At 36.9% G+C, this 16,528-nt stretch overlaps 1 protein-coding gene across 2 annotated transcripts in view; it reads right to left on the reverse strand.

Annotated features, from left to right (window-relative positions):
* LOC139698757 (BRCA2-interacting transcriptional repressor EMSY-like) overlaps positions 1 to 16,528 on the reverse strand; it is a 59,013-nt gene that overhangs the window by 7,127 nt on the left and 35,358 nt on the right. Inside the window, exon 14 of one of the 2 annotated variants that reach the window (XM_071597662.1) lies at positions 7,863 to 7,901. The exons of the other annotated variant lie outside the window; for it this stretch is intronic. Within the exon in view, the coding sequence (XP_071453763.1) occupies positions 7,863 to 7,901 (39 nt within the window). The remainder of the gene's footprint in view (positions 1 to 7,862; positions 7,902 to 16,528) is intronic. 2 annotated transcript variants of the gene reach the window in all.

A 16,528-nucleotide genomic window follows, 5' to 3' on the forward strand; every position in this document is an offset into this window, starting at 1 on the left:
TTTTTCTATAAAACTACCATATTTAAATATAAGAAAGAATCAAAAAGACTTGTAGAAAAATTATAAATAAATAAAGAAAAACCAGTGAATTGAAAATTTTTTTGTCAGCCTCTGCATAGTTCGATTTTGGTGAAAAGGCTGATCTTACTGAGCCAAATTGGGACTTTTCCCCTTTCCTTGAGACTGCGACAATGTGCTTACAATCTAAAGGCAGAAAAGAACTCACAGAGAACTACTGACAGTTCTAACTCACAGAGAACTGCTGACAATGTAATGCAATACACAGGGCGCAAATGATTAGATAGGGTGGACGGCAAGAGAAACCAAAATGATTGCAAAGCAGTGCTCTCATTTCCATCGTATCAACAATGTCTGAAGAAGCAGTTATATATCAACACCAAGACACCATAACACATTCAAGAGATTTCTGATGAACACAGATTAGTAGCCTTTCAGTGGATTTTCATAGTGTAAAGACCACTCAGGAAAAGAAACAAGGAGACAATTAGGCTGAGCTTCCCGACATGTACAAAACTGAACCTAAAATTATAGTAAGAATTATACTTTTTGAAAAGCATTTAAAATTGCTAATAAAAAATTAAAAAATGTGTTATATAATTGTATGGGATTCACCCTATTGATAGCACAAAAACCATAAGTTACAGCGATTTAAACAATAAACTACGCAAGAGCTGATATGTCGGCCCGCCGCACTAAGAGGGTCAAGATGCCCAAATGTACAGGATGCCCTTCGACCTCAAAAAGTAACGAAAATTGCAAGAGTGAAGGTTTTGTTGGATATGGATCGCAGATTAAGTGTTCACATGGTTTCTGAAGAACTTAGCATCCCTAACAGTTATGTGCATCAACTTGCCACTGAAAACATGGGCACGAGAAAGTTTGGTGCCACGAGGGCTCTCCGATGAACAAAAGGAAACTTGCATGTGGATCTGCCAAGAGATTCTTGACCATGTGAGTGAGGATCCAAATTTTTTAGACAATGCCCCACCAGGCTTCTTACTCTTTCCCCACCTCAAATTCATGGTGAAAGGATGCCAACACAGCATGGTGGCAATGTTACAACAGGTCATGACGAGGAAGCTTGGTAGCATGAGGCATTGAAAACCCACTGGCAGCTGTGTGTGGACACACAAGGGTGCTAATCCGAACACTTTTGAGTGAATGTATCAATGCTGGCAGTAAATATTTGTTAATAAACTTAGCCCTACTAATTTTGGGACAAACCTTGTAATCTACAATAAGTGCACTGCGGACTCGTTTCTAATGGTTTCGCTTTAACTGCCAGCCCCCACAAGAAATAATGAAAAATTACCCCAGACTCCTTTGGAAAGAACAAATGCAACAAAATATGTTTTAACAATAAAATGACCTAGATCAAAATTATGGATCATTTTATTCACTGAATGAGAATGACTTTATTATTTTTTGACGTTTTCCTAATTATTTAGGTAGATCTTGGTCCAGGATCAAAATTTTGTATGAGAGAGCGAGCGGGTAAGAGTGCAAATTTATTGCATGCATATAGCATCATCACAGCTTTAAACAACCCATTGCCAATTAAAAGGCTCTGCATCCATCTTTCCAGCTTCTTTTTGATTTCTCTCGACAATCCTCTCTCCTCCGCCACTATGCCTAACGTCTCCTCATCTGCCATCATTTCAGTCCATATCATATTCCTCATCCTTCTCCACACCAACATTTCAAAATCCTCCAATCTATGCCTATAATCCCACTTCAATTACCAAGCTTACATGCCGTTCACTGCCACACTCCATATCAAAGCTTTGAAGGGCTTTTTCTTAACATCCTCACTCAAAATCCATATCATCAATTCCCTACTTCTTGCAAAAGCTTCTATGCCTAATGTAATTTTTTGCCCTATGTCGCTATTACTTTGACCATTTTGGTTCAAAAAACTTTCGAGATACGCAAACTGCTGCACCTGTTCCTGTTTTTGCCTTCCTGTTTTGATAACATATATAGCATAACTTTCATCTTGTGTAAATTTCTTCTCATGCCATAACTATTGCACTGGCTTTTTAATGTGCTCCGCAATGCTTGTGACCCCTTGGCTGACTGACAAACTAAGGTTTGATCATCAGCAAACCTAACTGATTTTATGAATTCCCCACTGACTTTCTTTCCTATCTCCAATTCTTTCTGTGCTTTAATCATTTCCTCCACATATATGTTGAACAGCACAGGTGATAAAGGACAGCCCTGCCTTACTCCTCTTCTAAACACTGCCTAACCAGATTCTCCTTCCCCCACTTGCGGTGAAGCAGTCTGAAGCATGTGCAGGCTATGGATAATTCTCCTATACCACCAATCTACTCCTATTAACATCCCTCCTCCACACCCCTGGCATCAATTCCCTCTTCTCTGTGAAAGCTTCCTCGTCCTAAGTACTCCTTGTCTCATGTGCCCACCATTCTGGTCTGTTACACCTCAGGGACAGGCAAACTGTTCCACCTGCTCCAGTCTATGAACTCTAACTTCACTAGTTAACTTGGCTTTCCATTTCTCGAAAATTGCATAACCTTCACCCTGTTTACATTCATTCTCATCCCATACCAATAGTACAGACTTTCCAATTCACTCATCAATGTTTGCAACCCCTCGACTGACCTACACACCAAAGCTTGTTAGGCAAATGAGAAAGGGGTAGGAATAGGATAAGGAGGCTGGAGTGAAGGGAGGCAGGAACTATTCAGAATTGAAAAGGGCCTTATTGTAATGTTGGATTTCAGGTTGTTTTTGGAGAAAGAAAAGGTAGTTCACTCTGTACTGTTTGGTAGCTTGTGTCTACTTAAAACTTACCTTATCCAGTAGTTTACTAATAGCAATAATATTGTTATTTAAATGCATGCACATTTAGACATTGTCAGGTGGCACACAAGTCCCTAGAAACCACAATTGATTTTACCTCGGAACAATAACAAAAGCACTCATTATAAAAATCAATCATTCAGCATATCATTAAAAAATCAAAACTATGCCACCACATACAAGGGTAATTATGGAAATCATGGTATATATTATGAAAAAAAACATCAGCAATTTATCTCCAAGAAAAAGTTTGAGATATGATGTGAAACATTTACTACATGTTAATGATGTAATATTCAGGTGACTATTTGCTATCAGTTCATTATAAATAAAGTACAAGGTAAAGGAAATTATTAAAATGATTGAATTAAAATTGATATCCTGTTGATATCCCTCCCCATGGACTACAACCTTGACATGGTGGAGGACTTGTATGTACTAATGACCCCTGAGCTGTGCTGACGGAAGCAATATTTATGCCTTGTAGGGTCACACATGAGTTAGGTTGAAGGGTAGGAGACAGATGAACGATAGTCAATACAGCATCTGTTTCACAGCTGGGCAGTTGCAAAGAGATCTGACCCCAGTGGGGCAGCCATTTAAGTGATGGTATCATGTTAAAAATACTAATGAGGAGCAGCAACAGGAAACCACCTAAATTATCATAATTTTAATTGATGAGAGACAAGATTATGGAATGAGTCCTCGCAACTGATGCATGTTTGTGATTACAATGTGGAAACATGGGGTTTATGATTTGTGCATAATTTGCTAACACATTCACAAATTCTCTTCAAGATTACTTAAATAAAATGTCAATGTGCTAGAATGAATGTAATAATCTGGTAAAACATGAAGATTTACTGAATTGTTTTATTTATGCCTCTTAGTTTTTAAATCACTTTGGTTTTGTAATTGATGACTACTATTTCTCTTTCACAATTGCAAATAAAAAATTAAAGTTTGATTAAAAAACAAACTTCTATTACTTTTACTACCAAATTTCCATAAAATCCAAAACATTACTGCTTCAGGACAGGCAAAATGCCTCGCTTTGATTTTGTATCATTTTTCTTGGTTTTAGGGGAAGAGAATAAGTCTAGTTCAACTACGAATAAAAAAGAGTGCCATATGTGGCATTACTGTCCTGACTAGCAGGCAGTATTCAACTGCAAGTACTTAACACAAGACAATACTTGTGCATAAAATTAATAAATATAGGTACCTCAGGGGAATGAAGAAAGGAATATTACCCTTGGTAATAACATGATTAATGGGTGATTTAAATTACATGTAATGAGTGAGTGAGGAAGATTCAAGAGAGAGGAGATGTTAATTATTCATCTTCTGAGAGTAATAATGCAATGCAATGTGTTGAACATTATCATCAATTAGTTGAGCAAACAGTTGAGTATGGAAAACTGGCTTGAAACAGATGTTTCCCAAATGGTCAGATTACTATGAAACATCCTATCAAGCTTTTGCTTGTGATGTAACTGATAGTGAACTTCTGATGATTCAGCAAACACTCTCTGGTAAGGATAAGGCAGATTGGGAGAATTCTACAGATGCTGAGGAAAACTCAGTAATATTAAATAAATATGGAAACCAGTCCTCTAGCCCAAATATATACTTTTCCTGATATCTGCCACCCTTCTAGGAGACTTGAGTTTGGTCTTAGAGTTCACCATAACTTTGAGATAGAACATCTTGATGTTGTGACTGCAATTCTGCATGGAGATAAGGGTGCATATAGTTATGTGGCTCATCCTGAACATTTTATTAATTAAGGTGAAAAAGGAAATGTCTGTCTTCTCAAATATGTGATATATGGTCTTAAACAGATGGCTATCTGATAGAAAAAGGGTCTATGATGTGCTGGCATCAATCGGGCATCATATATCAGTCTAAGGAACCAAGTTTGACATAGATATCATTGTAATGATTGAATAGTCCATGTAAATGATTTTCATTATTTTATATAATGATTACTATGTAGCATGTGCACTGAAATAAGTGTTGCCCTGGCATTTTAAAATAAAAGATTTGAGCAATGACACCATTTGCCGAAGCATTGAAATGGTGAGAGAAATAGGGCCAATTATGAACTCAAAATAACTTGGTCAATTAATCAGGGATCTATTAAAAAGATTTAATATGTCAGATAGTAACTCTGCCAACCCACCAATAGATGAAAATACAAATATGAGAGCAGTTGATACAGAAATAACTACTTATGCTTCTTATCAGCAGCTTTTGGGTAGTTTAATGAACTACATTTCCTAAGCTATTTCATGCCTATGTCAATTGGAAACTTCAGTTACAATGAAAGAAGTAACCTTGTAATTCCACACAAACTTTATTAAAACCCGACCTATGTTTCAAAGTTCGACATCATCATCACGTCCCGATGACAGACTTGGACCTGATGATGACATCAAACATCAAAATCTAGGTTGTATTTATTTCAGCTCGTGTGGAATTACAAAGTTACTTCTTTCATTTCAATATGTTGAGTCAAATCTGTAAAGTTATGCCAGCGACAACATATTTTGAAAACTTCAGGGCTACTCTGGTCAGGTTAAATATTATATACTTGATTTCTGGAAAAAAGCATAAAAAACACGTGTCAATTGAAAACTTTTTTGCTGAGGGAAAATTTTGCCTGGGAAAAACTCAATTTTTCAGATCATTTCATAATAGGTAGTATCTATAGCTAATTTCGATCCAAACAAAATATTTTTCTTCTATCCTAGAGGAAAAATAATTATTATTTATTATTAGGTAATCTACTGGTTAAGATAGGTTTTGGATGGACCCAACTACCAAATAAATATATTGTGACTCCTAACAAAACACAAAATCCAGCATCCTACTCTACATCAGTTCCCTCTTCATCTCTGAGTACTTTCTCCCTCCCTTCATCCCGTCCAACATCCCTATCCTGTCCCTGCCCTTTCCTCCTTTGCCTAACATTCTCCCCTCTATTACAGTCTTCAACATCCTACTACCGATCAATACGCCCTTCATCCATTTTTCCTGCCTCCATAGGATTTCTCCCAACAAACCACTCTCTTCGCCCACCATGCCAAGTACTTCCTCATTTGTTTCCCTTTCAATAAATATATTAACTATCTCAAAATATGGAGATCATGTTCAAGAGTGATAGATTTGGTATTAAAAATCTCAATGGACCACCTAATTATGTGAAAGAATTAAGGCTAATAAATTAGAGAAAATTGAGAATTTTTGTTTACATAAAAAAGTTTTGTTCCATCAATACCCAGTAAATCATTGAGCTTAGTGATGATTAGAAATCTAGTGAGCATTAAACACCATATATTATTTGGTTTTTGTTATGATCAGTAGATATGCATTTTTGTCCAACCATGCCTTAAAAAATGTCCCAGAGCATGTTAAAAATATTTCCCACATATTATCGTTATTTAAGGCAGATAATAAAATTATTTATGGTACTATAACATGCACCTTTCCCAAAATATGACCTCCAAAATCACCTCCTTGGTCTTGCATGCACAAGCAAGGTCTTATGCAGGCTGAAGTCATTCTCAGTGCTCACCAGTGTGGGCTAATTTTAGCACCAACTAGATGAACTTCAAAATATTATTATTGTGGCTTAAACAATTTTGTTGTTAATAATAATATAACAAGTGGATAGACAGAGTAATAAATGATGAGGTATTATATTAAAAAAGTGCTGTGGTTTCACATGCTGTAAAAACTTTTTTTTCCTGTGCTAAAATGGGGATGTTTTATATGCCATGGGATACAGCTTTTTTTATCAGCCTGGGAAATAGCATGATACAAGCAATGGAACTTTTTATCCCAGAGTTTTAAAAATTATTCTGAGGGTAATACCTGAATTTATCAAAAGAAATGGATACAGAGATGAAATGGCTGATTCTGTCTCATAATACAGTGGGTTTGATTTGGATACAGGATATCTGTATCATCAGTTTCATTTATGTTTTACATAATACAGAACTGTGCGACATGTGGCATGAAAGCATTGATTAAGAGGCATTCTTGCAGTCTGACATGATGATGCAAAGGGTCGCATTTGGACAAAGTTTACAGGTATGTATATTTGGATGACTCTTCAGTGAATGCTCAAAAAACCAATAATGACTGCCAAAAATCAGGGCTGGCTGTCTAAAAAACAGGGATGGAGAAAAAACCCTGGGTGGAGGGATACAAAATCATTGGTAGTCTATGCTAAAAAACAGAATAAATGGCGACCAAATAACGGGTTGGCTGCAAAATTCATGTTTCCTGCTGAACAGGCAGAGGTAAAAAATCCTTGGCACGGTTGTAAATAAAACAGTAACGACTACCAAAAAAATTATACTTTATAGCTAATAAAACATGGTCAGCAGCTGAAAATGGGGGCTTGGCATTGAAACTTATGGCCACCAAAAATAAAGCTCAAAATGGGTATCCAAAGATCAGGGCCAGCAGCAAAAATTTATGATACCAATATTTCTGTATAGAATTCTGAGAATAAACTGTGCCAAAATCAATGAGAATTTTCTGCATCAACTTTCTTATAGGTTTTGCTTATTTTTATGCCATATGCACACATTGCTTTTAAATGAAATTCAAAATGGAGGTAAAATTTTCCTCATCACTTAATTAAACAGCTTATCAGCATAGGTACCAGCTTTTAAATTTTATCGTGAGGAAAAATTGTTATCTTTAAGTTGAAATTTATAATATGAATTGTGAATATGGTGTTTTAATACTATGACTGATTCTGCAAGGGAGTAACTTAAACTTTGAGGGGCTGGTTTATACTCAAGCTCATCATTTACTTTGAAAAAATACTGGCAAGAAGCCATATAATTAGTGACAAGATCAGAAAACATATCTCATACATTACTCTCCACAACAAGACAAAGCATGTCAGCGCATGTAATCATTACTAATTTCAGGAAATCATGTAAACACCCAATATAAGTGAAAAACATCATATTAATTCTAAATAAACTTACCGTTGAATCTAACAATATTTGGATGTGATGAAAAGCAAGCTGGAATAGGAAAGACAATTCAACAAAAGGTCAGTTTACAGTTAAAGCCTTGGGTTACAAATTATTAGGTTCATCCAAGGAATTTGTCTTTAATCCAAAAAAAATATTTCTATGTTATTATATTAGTCCAGATTTCCCAATGACCACATGAAGTCACTCAAGCATTTTTTTATTTAACTTTACATGCATGCACAATATAACTAGCATTTTGGGTGAAAATGTGATGAAATTAGGGACACCATCCATACACTAAAAAGAGCCATCTCCCACCATACCTTAAATAAAATTTATTCACAATGAAAAGAGGGCAATGAAAATGATATATGATGAAAAATTTCATTCCAAAGGTATCACATTATTCTAATACTTAGTATTCTAGTGAATTATACTATCAAAATTATTCATTTTTGTTACAAAGAACACAAAACTTGATTTTCACACAAAATGTCACCGGATACACAGTATGGCTTGAATTCCTAACTTGATATTGTTCCAGAAAGAATTGTTTTAAGCTTATAGAAATCATGCTCCATAGATGCATTAATGAAAGCCATCACTTTTTCTTTTATCAGCAAATCAATCTTTTAACTCTCAAAAGTAGTAGTATTTAGGGGAGGCGACTGACAGCTGAGGTCATTTGCGCCATAGGAGATGGACAGGAAAGGATAGAGAGAAACCCAGTGATGGCATTAGCCTACTCTTTACAAAAGGCGCAAAGGGGTCCGCAGCTTAACGTCTCATCCGACTGATGGCATACTGACTTAAAGTGCCCTCCACAAAGCACCTCAAGTAGGAATCGAGATACCTCTGAAAAATATTCAACATTGCCAGGATTTGAACCAGGGCCCTCTGGGTGGGAAGCCAGTACATTATCCCCCGGACCATCTCGATCCCCTTAACTCTCAAAAGTTGAGCTAGTTATTACAATACCAATTGAAAGCTTTCTTTCAAAGGAGTATGCTTGATTCAATAATTTGCTAGGTACTGACTGTATCAATCAAAGTAGCCCAGGGGATACATAAATTAATTCTGAATGATGTGACAAAAGCATGAAACTTCTTCCTTATTGATTCCTGACATGAGACGGCTTGGTAAAAATATGAACACCACACATTCTAATTGTAGCAATATGAGGCTACCAAGTTCCCAATAGTTGGTTCACATCACATGACATTGAACTAAATTGATAGCATCTTGAATCTGCCAAAAGATTTTGCCTTAACTACTAATTTTACTATTTTTCCCTTATCCATTTCCCTCTCACTAAAATGGAGGAAACTACTTTAAGCCTCAGGCAATACAGAAGTGAGGCAAGTTGGGATGATATGAATGTTGCAAATCTTTGGGCTATTTTATATCCTAAAGTGGCAAAATGTGAATTGCACAATAAAAAATTTTTAAAAAACTGAAATTTAAAAAGCATTTTTTCAGAATGAGAGTAATGATGCAATCACTGTTGATGATTGGTGAGAAATACATGCAAATTCATATTTGCATTTGAGCTATAAATCCTGATAAAACTTGTTTATTTGATGCTTCATGTTGAATTAAATGTGGGCCGTGGCAGTCCAGGAGTAGAGTATTGGACTACTGACTGGAGGGCCCAGGTTCAATTCCCAGGCAGGCCTCTCTGGGCACTATCAGCTGGACCCAGGCTGTGTGATGTACCAGATCTTCCTGGGAAACCATAACTGGCTCAGGGAAAGGAACTGGCCCCCCTACCCTGATGTGTGCCTTTTACATGTCTATGGGCTTAATACTGGGTGAACTCTACCATCTCCTGCCAAACCGACCTTCGGGTTGATTACTATGTTTATGGTTTTTTAAGTTGAATTAATAGAGATAAATTCTATGAAGACATAAAAAGCTAATTTCTTTTAAGTTCAAATTTCTAAGATGCCAAAAGAAAAAGCTAGCAAAAAGATGTTGGTTCACGAATGGATAAGATATCCATACATCAACTACAACAGATATTTTTCTTCAGTCAGCTATAAAATAAAGAGGTGATTATAATTTTACATATTTTAATGCTCGATATTTAGTAAATTTTCATTTGGCTTGCTGAGTCAATATTCTTCCTCATGTCCATTTGTTTTCTTAGCTATTGCCAATAGCCAATAACTAGAAAATCATAGTATGTGTTCTCTCAAAAGCCCAATGATTTTATTATTTCCCATTATATTGTTGGTTTTGTTTTTCTGGGGATTCTATTCTATGATAAATTTATAGACTGTTCTACTTCTGGTTCATATATTTCTAAACACTACTCATGGCATAGCATTACACTATGAAGCACAGCCAAGTATTGAAATCAATGGAGGAGGGGCAGGTCTTTAATGGTGATGCATACACCTTAGTGGTTGCAGTCAACACTTTTTTGAAGGCATACTACCAACACAAATGCAAGGAAATTACAGGAGGCAAACACTGAAGTCAGCCACTACACATTTCATGTCAGAGAAAGTCTCCTATGTGAGCTCTTCCTGCAGGAGGATGACCTACGGGCAACTTATCTGAGAATTTAAAGAGAAGATTTAGTTCTTGAGTTTTTGAAAAAGTACAGAGAGATTATCAAAGTGCTTCTGCATTTCCCTCTCTTGCACTCTTGAAGACCTAACCAGAATATGATACGTCCCTCAAGCTGAATTGAAAACTCCATGGGAAACAGAGCACTTAGGTGACTCAAGGTATCTTACACTTGAAACAATATGCTTTGCTGAGAGGTATACATGAATCACTCAGGTGGACTGAAATGACGAGGTGGAATGAGGATCTAAGAAACTAAGACATTTAGGACAACACACCAAAGATTGAATCATTTATATGTGCCTGAGACCCATTGGAATTAACTCATGAGAGTTAAAAAAACTTCCTATTTTCCAAAATTATTCAGTGAAATAACTGGTTTCAATGTTTTCACATCATTATCAAAAGGACTATCAATAATGATTCGAAAATGTGAAAACTGATTGCTTTAAAAATATGGAAAATTAAGGTATGTTATATTCATCATGCTAGAGATTGGTTTGAAACCTAATGGTTTTATAAGGTCCCATAGCAGGTGTAATGCATGTATGCAGGGAAATGAGGGACAGCTTCTTTCAATGTACAGTCTCAATTTTTCTAGAAAGCTCAGGCACCAATAAAATCTTACAGTTCGTATTAATTTAAGCCCATTCTAAGGAATTACACATTTTTGAAACCAGGCCCCTTCCATTACCAGTGGGTGCCCATTGGACTACCATGCTGCAAGAACAGTTTTTCGTGTATATAACAAAGGTCTGTAAATTATTAAAAATATAAATGTTTGGATCGTGACAACCGAAGAATGAGAGGATTTTAAAAACCAATAGTACCTTCTTTGTTTTAATTATGTTGCTCTACTCTACCACATAGTTTATGATAAGACATATGTTCGCTCAGTCAATTTTAAACATGAAATTTAATAGAAAACAATGATCAAAATTTATCTTTGGTATTCAAAGTGAAGCAGGGAAGACTTCCTTCAAGTGTTTGAAAAAACAATTTTGCATAAGAACATGTGGTCATCAACGATATAATAATGATGACTTATTTTTTGAATATATAGAAATCACAAAAAAAACATATGACCTATTTAATTTTTGAATGAAGCTCTTTCCAAATAATGTTCATAGCCCAGGCTGACACTGAGACACATTGTGTGAAGAACAGTCATCCAGTAGAATTTAACATAAATATAGATCTGTCAATTTCAATTTGCCCAGTGGACGGCCACAATGGTGGTTCTCATTCTAGCATGAACAAAATGCATCCACATTTTTACATGCTCTCAAATGATTTTAATATCCAAGCAATTAAATGTCATAACTGATGCAAGCTTTTGAAGACTGCAATCTATTCAAACAATCTATTGTCATGTGGACATGACATACAAAAATATGATGCCATAGGGATGAAATGCATTTCACATCCAATAAAGATTTAGACACAAGTTTTGAGGCATTAGTTTAGCATGAGTTGACATGATGTGATCCAGCTCAAGATTCTCAAATAATTCTCATAGGTGTTTCCATTATTAGGAAGTTATTATCATTATTAGGTAATCTACCAGTTAAGGTAGGTTTTTGGATGGACAAAATTACTAATTCAACAATTTGTGACCCCCATCAAAACACAACATCCCCCTCTACATCAGGTCCCTCTTCAGCTCTGAGTACTTTCTTCCTCCCTTCATCCCATTCAACATCCCTATCCTGTTCCTTCCCTTTCCTCATTTGCCTAACATTCTCCCTTCAATTACTGTCTTCAACATCCCGCTGCCGGTCAATACCACCTTCATCCACTTTTCCTGCCTCCATAGGATTTCTCCCAACAAACCCCTCTCTTTGCCCACCTAACCAAGTACTTCCTCATTTGTTTTCTTCTCTGTCCATTTTACCTTCTCCATTCTTCTCCACACCCACATTTCAAAAGCCTCCAGTCTACGTCTATCCTCCTGCTTCAATGACCACGTTTCCGCGCTCCATATCAAAGTTTTTACGGGTCTTTTCTTAACATCCCCGTCATCAACTCCCTCCTTGTGAAAGCCTCTTTGCCTAGCGCAGTTCTTCTCCTTACATCCCTACTACTTTGGCCGTGTTGGTCCAAAACACTACCGAGATATGTAAACTGTTCTACCTGCTCTAGTTTTTGCCCTCCTATTTTAATGTTAAGCTTGGCCTTTTTCTTTCTAGAAAATCGCATAACCTTTGTTTTATTAATATTGATTCTCATCCCATACCTGTCGCACTGGATTTCCAATTCACTCAGCAATGTTTGCAACCCCTTGGCTGACTGACAAACTAAAGCTTGGTCATCAGCAAACCTAACTGATTTTACGAATTCCCCGCCCACTTTCATTCCTACCTCGAGTTCTTCCCATGCCTCTTTGATCATTTCCTCTACATCCAGGTTGAACAGCAACGGTGATAATGGGCAACCCTGCCCAAGTAAAGTATTAGGAAGTAAAATTTCTATTTAGAATTCAGGAGATAACCTGTCATGCATATTTGAGAATAATTTTTAAGCCAGTTGAAGCCACCTCAGTGGACTCACTTTACTGGGGTCATTACATCACTTTATGACACAATTAGTTGAAGATTTATTCTTTGAAGAGGCTCACAGGTCACTTTATGATAGGATACTCCACATTCAATACCTCATGCCATTCAACAATTAATATGCACTGCAGTGACTCCAGCATATCAAGCCCAACTATATTTCATGACCTGACACCGCATTCTACCTTACTACATTTATGGTTTACGGCATTGAATCACAGTTAGTAAAATAGTATAAGATATGAAAGATATTGTGCTTTCCTGGTGTATCGGTTGCATGAAATCCACTAAGGTCTTCCCCTGGGTTAGTGTCTCCACAGCTGCCCTGGTTTTAATGACCAAGTCTGAGATCGAAACATCAGCAGCTATGGAGGCACTAACCCAGTGGAAGACCAGATAGGATTTCACTCAATATAAGATATTGCAGTGAACAATGTATTTTCTAGTAGGAGAGACATAAATGTTGTGACTGAAGAGTATTTGAACAAATCAAGTAATGGCACCAAGTAAGAAGACTGTACCGACTAATATTCCACATACGTTAACTATTCTTAAGTCCTTGCTTAGGCAGGGTGGCGGGCATAGCCAAGGGAAATAAGAGGTTTCAAGTGGTACCAAAGCACCGATGTATTTTGTTTTTTGATATTCAGGAAAGAAAAGGATTCCACTCTTCGCTAATTCAGCATTATTCTATGATATATCTTTCTCTCTCTCTTGAACATATCAATCCGATTTTGCTAGAGTTGATGAGCTTGAGTCCCCAGGATATCGTTCCTATTTTACACCAAAGTTTAGAGTAAAAATCTGCAGTGGGTTGGGGAAGAAGGTAGAAGACCTCAAATGGAAGGACAGTAATTAGTGTATTAACTGCAACCATTGGACAATACATTTATTCTATGTTTGTTCAAATATGTTTCTCACTGATTGAGCCTTTTAGATTCCTTAATGGAAATCGTTAAGACTTTTAGGGGAGTATTTTTTTGTACTGAAGTCAGTGTTATAACACCTACACTACTTTGATTCAGTGGAGGTCATGTGTGGCTATCAGATATTACCAGCTTGCAATCCGCTCTATTCTTTGTAAAGATTAATGAGAGAATGTGAGTTTGGCCTCACAGGCAGGGAGATTTCCAACAGTAAAGGAGCCATGCAATTTGAGATATAATAATACAACATATGAGATATAACTAATATAATTGATTGTGAGAAGTTAAATATGGTAATGATATCATACTAAGATGTTAAGTAGGCATGAAAAAGTATTTAACTTGACACCCTATTTTTCCCTACAACGTGTAATATAAAATTCAATTAATGTCTGGTGCTTTCCCGGCACATTTGCTTGATGAAGTATTCTTGGGTCTTCCACCGGGTCAGGGGTTCCATATCAGCCAATGTATCAATGCTCGACTCATGCGTCGTCCTCTGGGTAGATGAGTGCCATTCTGCATTTGGCTGTCTTATATACATGACCCTTCCAGTTGGTCGATTGTGTTCCTTCCTTTTCTAACCTTCATCAGCACCGGTTTCTACATGTTGCTGAGGGAATAGCCGGAGTCCCTGTTGAAATTATGTATGGCCATTCCAACTTCAATTACTTCTTTAATTATTCGGTCCCAGTAACCACTGGTGCGGGCATGTAACTTCATCCCATCGAAGTTAATGGAATGATCCATCTTGCTGCCGAGTTCAGCGATGGCTGATTTCTCCAACTGCCCAGCCGTAGGTGTCTTTGGTGTTCCTTTAATGTGGTCTCATTGGTCCGGCCCATCTCTCCAATATAGACGTCTCCGCAGGCACATGGAACTTGGTAAATGCCTGGGGTCTTTAGGCTGATTGGGTCCTTGGCTCTGACAATAAAATTTCTAATTTTTCCCGGTGGTTTGTGGACTGCTTTGATTTTGTGCCTCACCAGTATCCTGCATATTTTCCTGGAAATCGAGGAGACACACTGCAAGTAGGCTGTGGCTATTGGCTTCTCTTTTTCCTCCTGCGCCGTGTGCACTTGCAGGTTGAAAGATCTTTTTAAGGCCAAAGAGATGACACGTCCACTATACCCATTTTGGGGGAAGGTTGTCTTGAGGTGGCTAATCTCATCTCAGCTCTGGCAAACTGTTTTTGTCAGTGATGGCACTGGCTCATTGGAAGAATGTGTTCAGCACTGCTTGCCACTGGGCTGGTAGTGGCTTTTTCCATTAAGTTACAGACCACTGTGCATCGGCTTACAATACACTCCAAGTCCAAGTGTGCCATTACTCTTCCGTTGAATCAGGTTATCGAGGAAAAGAGTTTGCTGTCGATTTCCAATTCCATTGTGAAGGAGATATTGGTGTGCTGGCAGTTCATATGCAACTGAAATCAGCTTTAGCTGAACACAGCATTTGGATGGATCATTTCATTAACTTAACTTTAATGGGATGAAGTTACTCGCCCACACCTGTGATTAATGGGACCAAATAATTAACAAAGCAATTAAAATAAGACTGAAGAGAGAATTTCAACAGGGACTCTGGCATTCCCTCAGCAATGCGTGGAAACTCATCCTGATGAAGGTTAGGTAAGGAAGGAACACAATGCCATGGCAACCAAAAGGAAGGCTCCTCCATCATGGACCAATCACAAGTCACTTGACCCATGGGCTCAGGTATATAAGATGGCCAAATGCAGAGTGGCACTCATCTACCCTGAGGACGATGCATGAGTCGAGCATCGAAACGTTGGCCAATATGGAACCCCTGAGAATAATTCATCATAAAATTCAATTCCCATAATTATGTCTCGACAGATCATCGAAAATTAACTATCACTAATTAAAAAGTTATTAGCAGTATTTTCATAACATGATTGGTTCTATTGAATGGATTACTGTCATAAAGAGGGGAGTCAATGTATAGTCATACCAGTAAGCAGTAGAAAAAAAATATTGCTTCCATTGAAAATATAGTTTTATAAAAAATATTCCCTAGCTCGCATTTATTCTAAAATTTTATATTATATAACAATACCATGTCAGAGAATTTGAAACAAAGATGAATTCAAATCAGAAAGTGATCTTGATTTCATCTTACCTCAATAAAATATGATTGAATGACGAAATGAAAGTATTGCTACAATTTTTTCCTGTTATATGTAAAGCCAAATTTCTCATTCTATTTATTTACATTTTTGGTGCCTTATGGTCCATGGAATCGGTCACTTTGCATGCACCTGTATGTGGTTGAACAATTGTATGTATGAATGCTATTAAATTCATGCAAGATGTGACTTTTGGCAAAGAGCACCTAAATAGAGCAGACAAAGAAGAGAAAGTAATGGTACATAAAGTCCCACCACAGAGGTGGTGTTACCTGTATATATACGATAATAATAACATGGTGGTCTTTGCAGATGATCTAATGGCAGGTCATACTAAATCATCTCAATTGGAAATAGATGTGTATGCTATGGTGAATTCAGTCGCTCAATGGCTGTAAGTAAATAATTTACAACTAAATGCAAGAAAAACAGTTTACTTGGTATTTAGTAATAGAGACCTTCAGTCAAATA

Source organism: Hetaerina americana, unplaced genomic scaffold, assembly GCF_022747635.1.
Source record: "Hetaerina americana unplaced genomic scaffold, ioHetAmer1.1.p SCAF_9, whole genome shotgun sequence".
Lineage (NCBI taxonomy): Eukaryota > Metazoa > Arthropoda > Insecta > Odonata > Calopterygidae > Hetaerina > Hetaerina americana.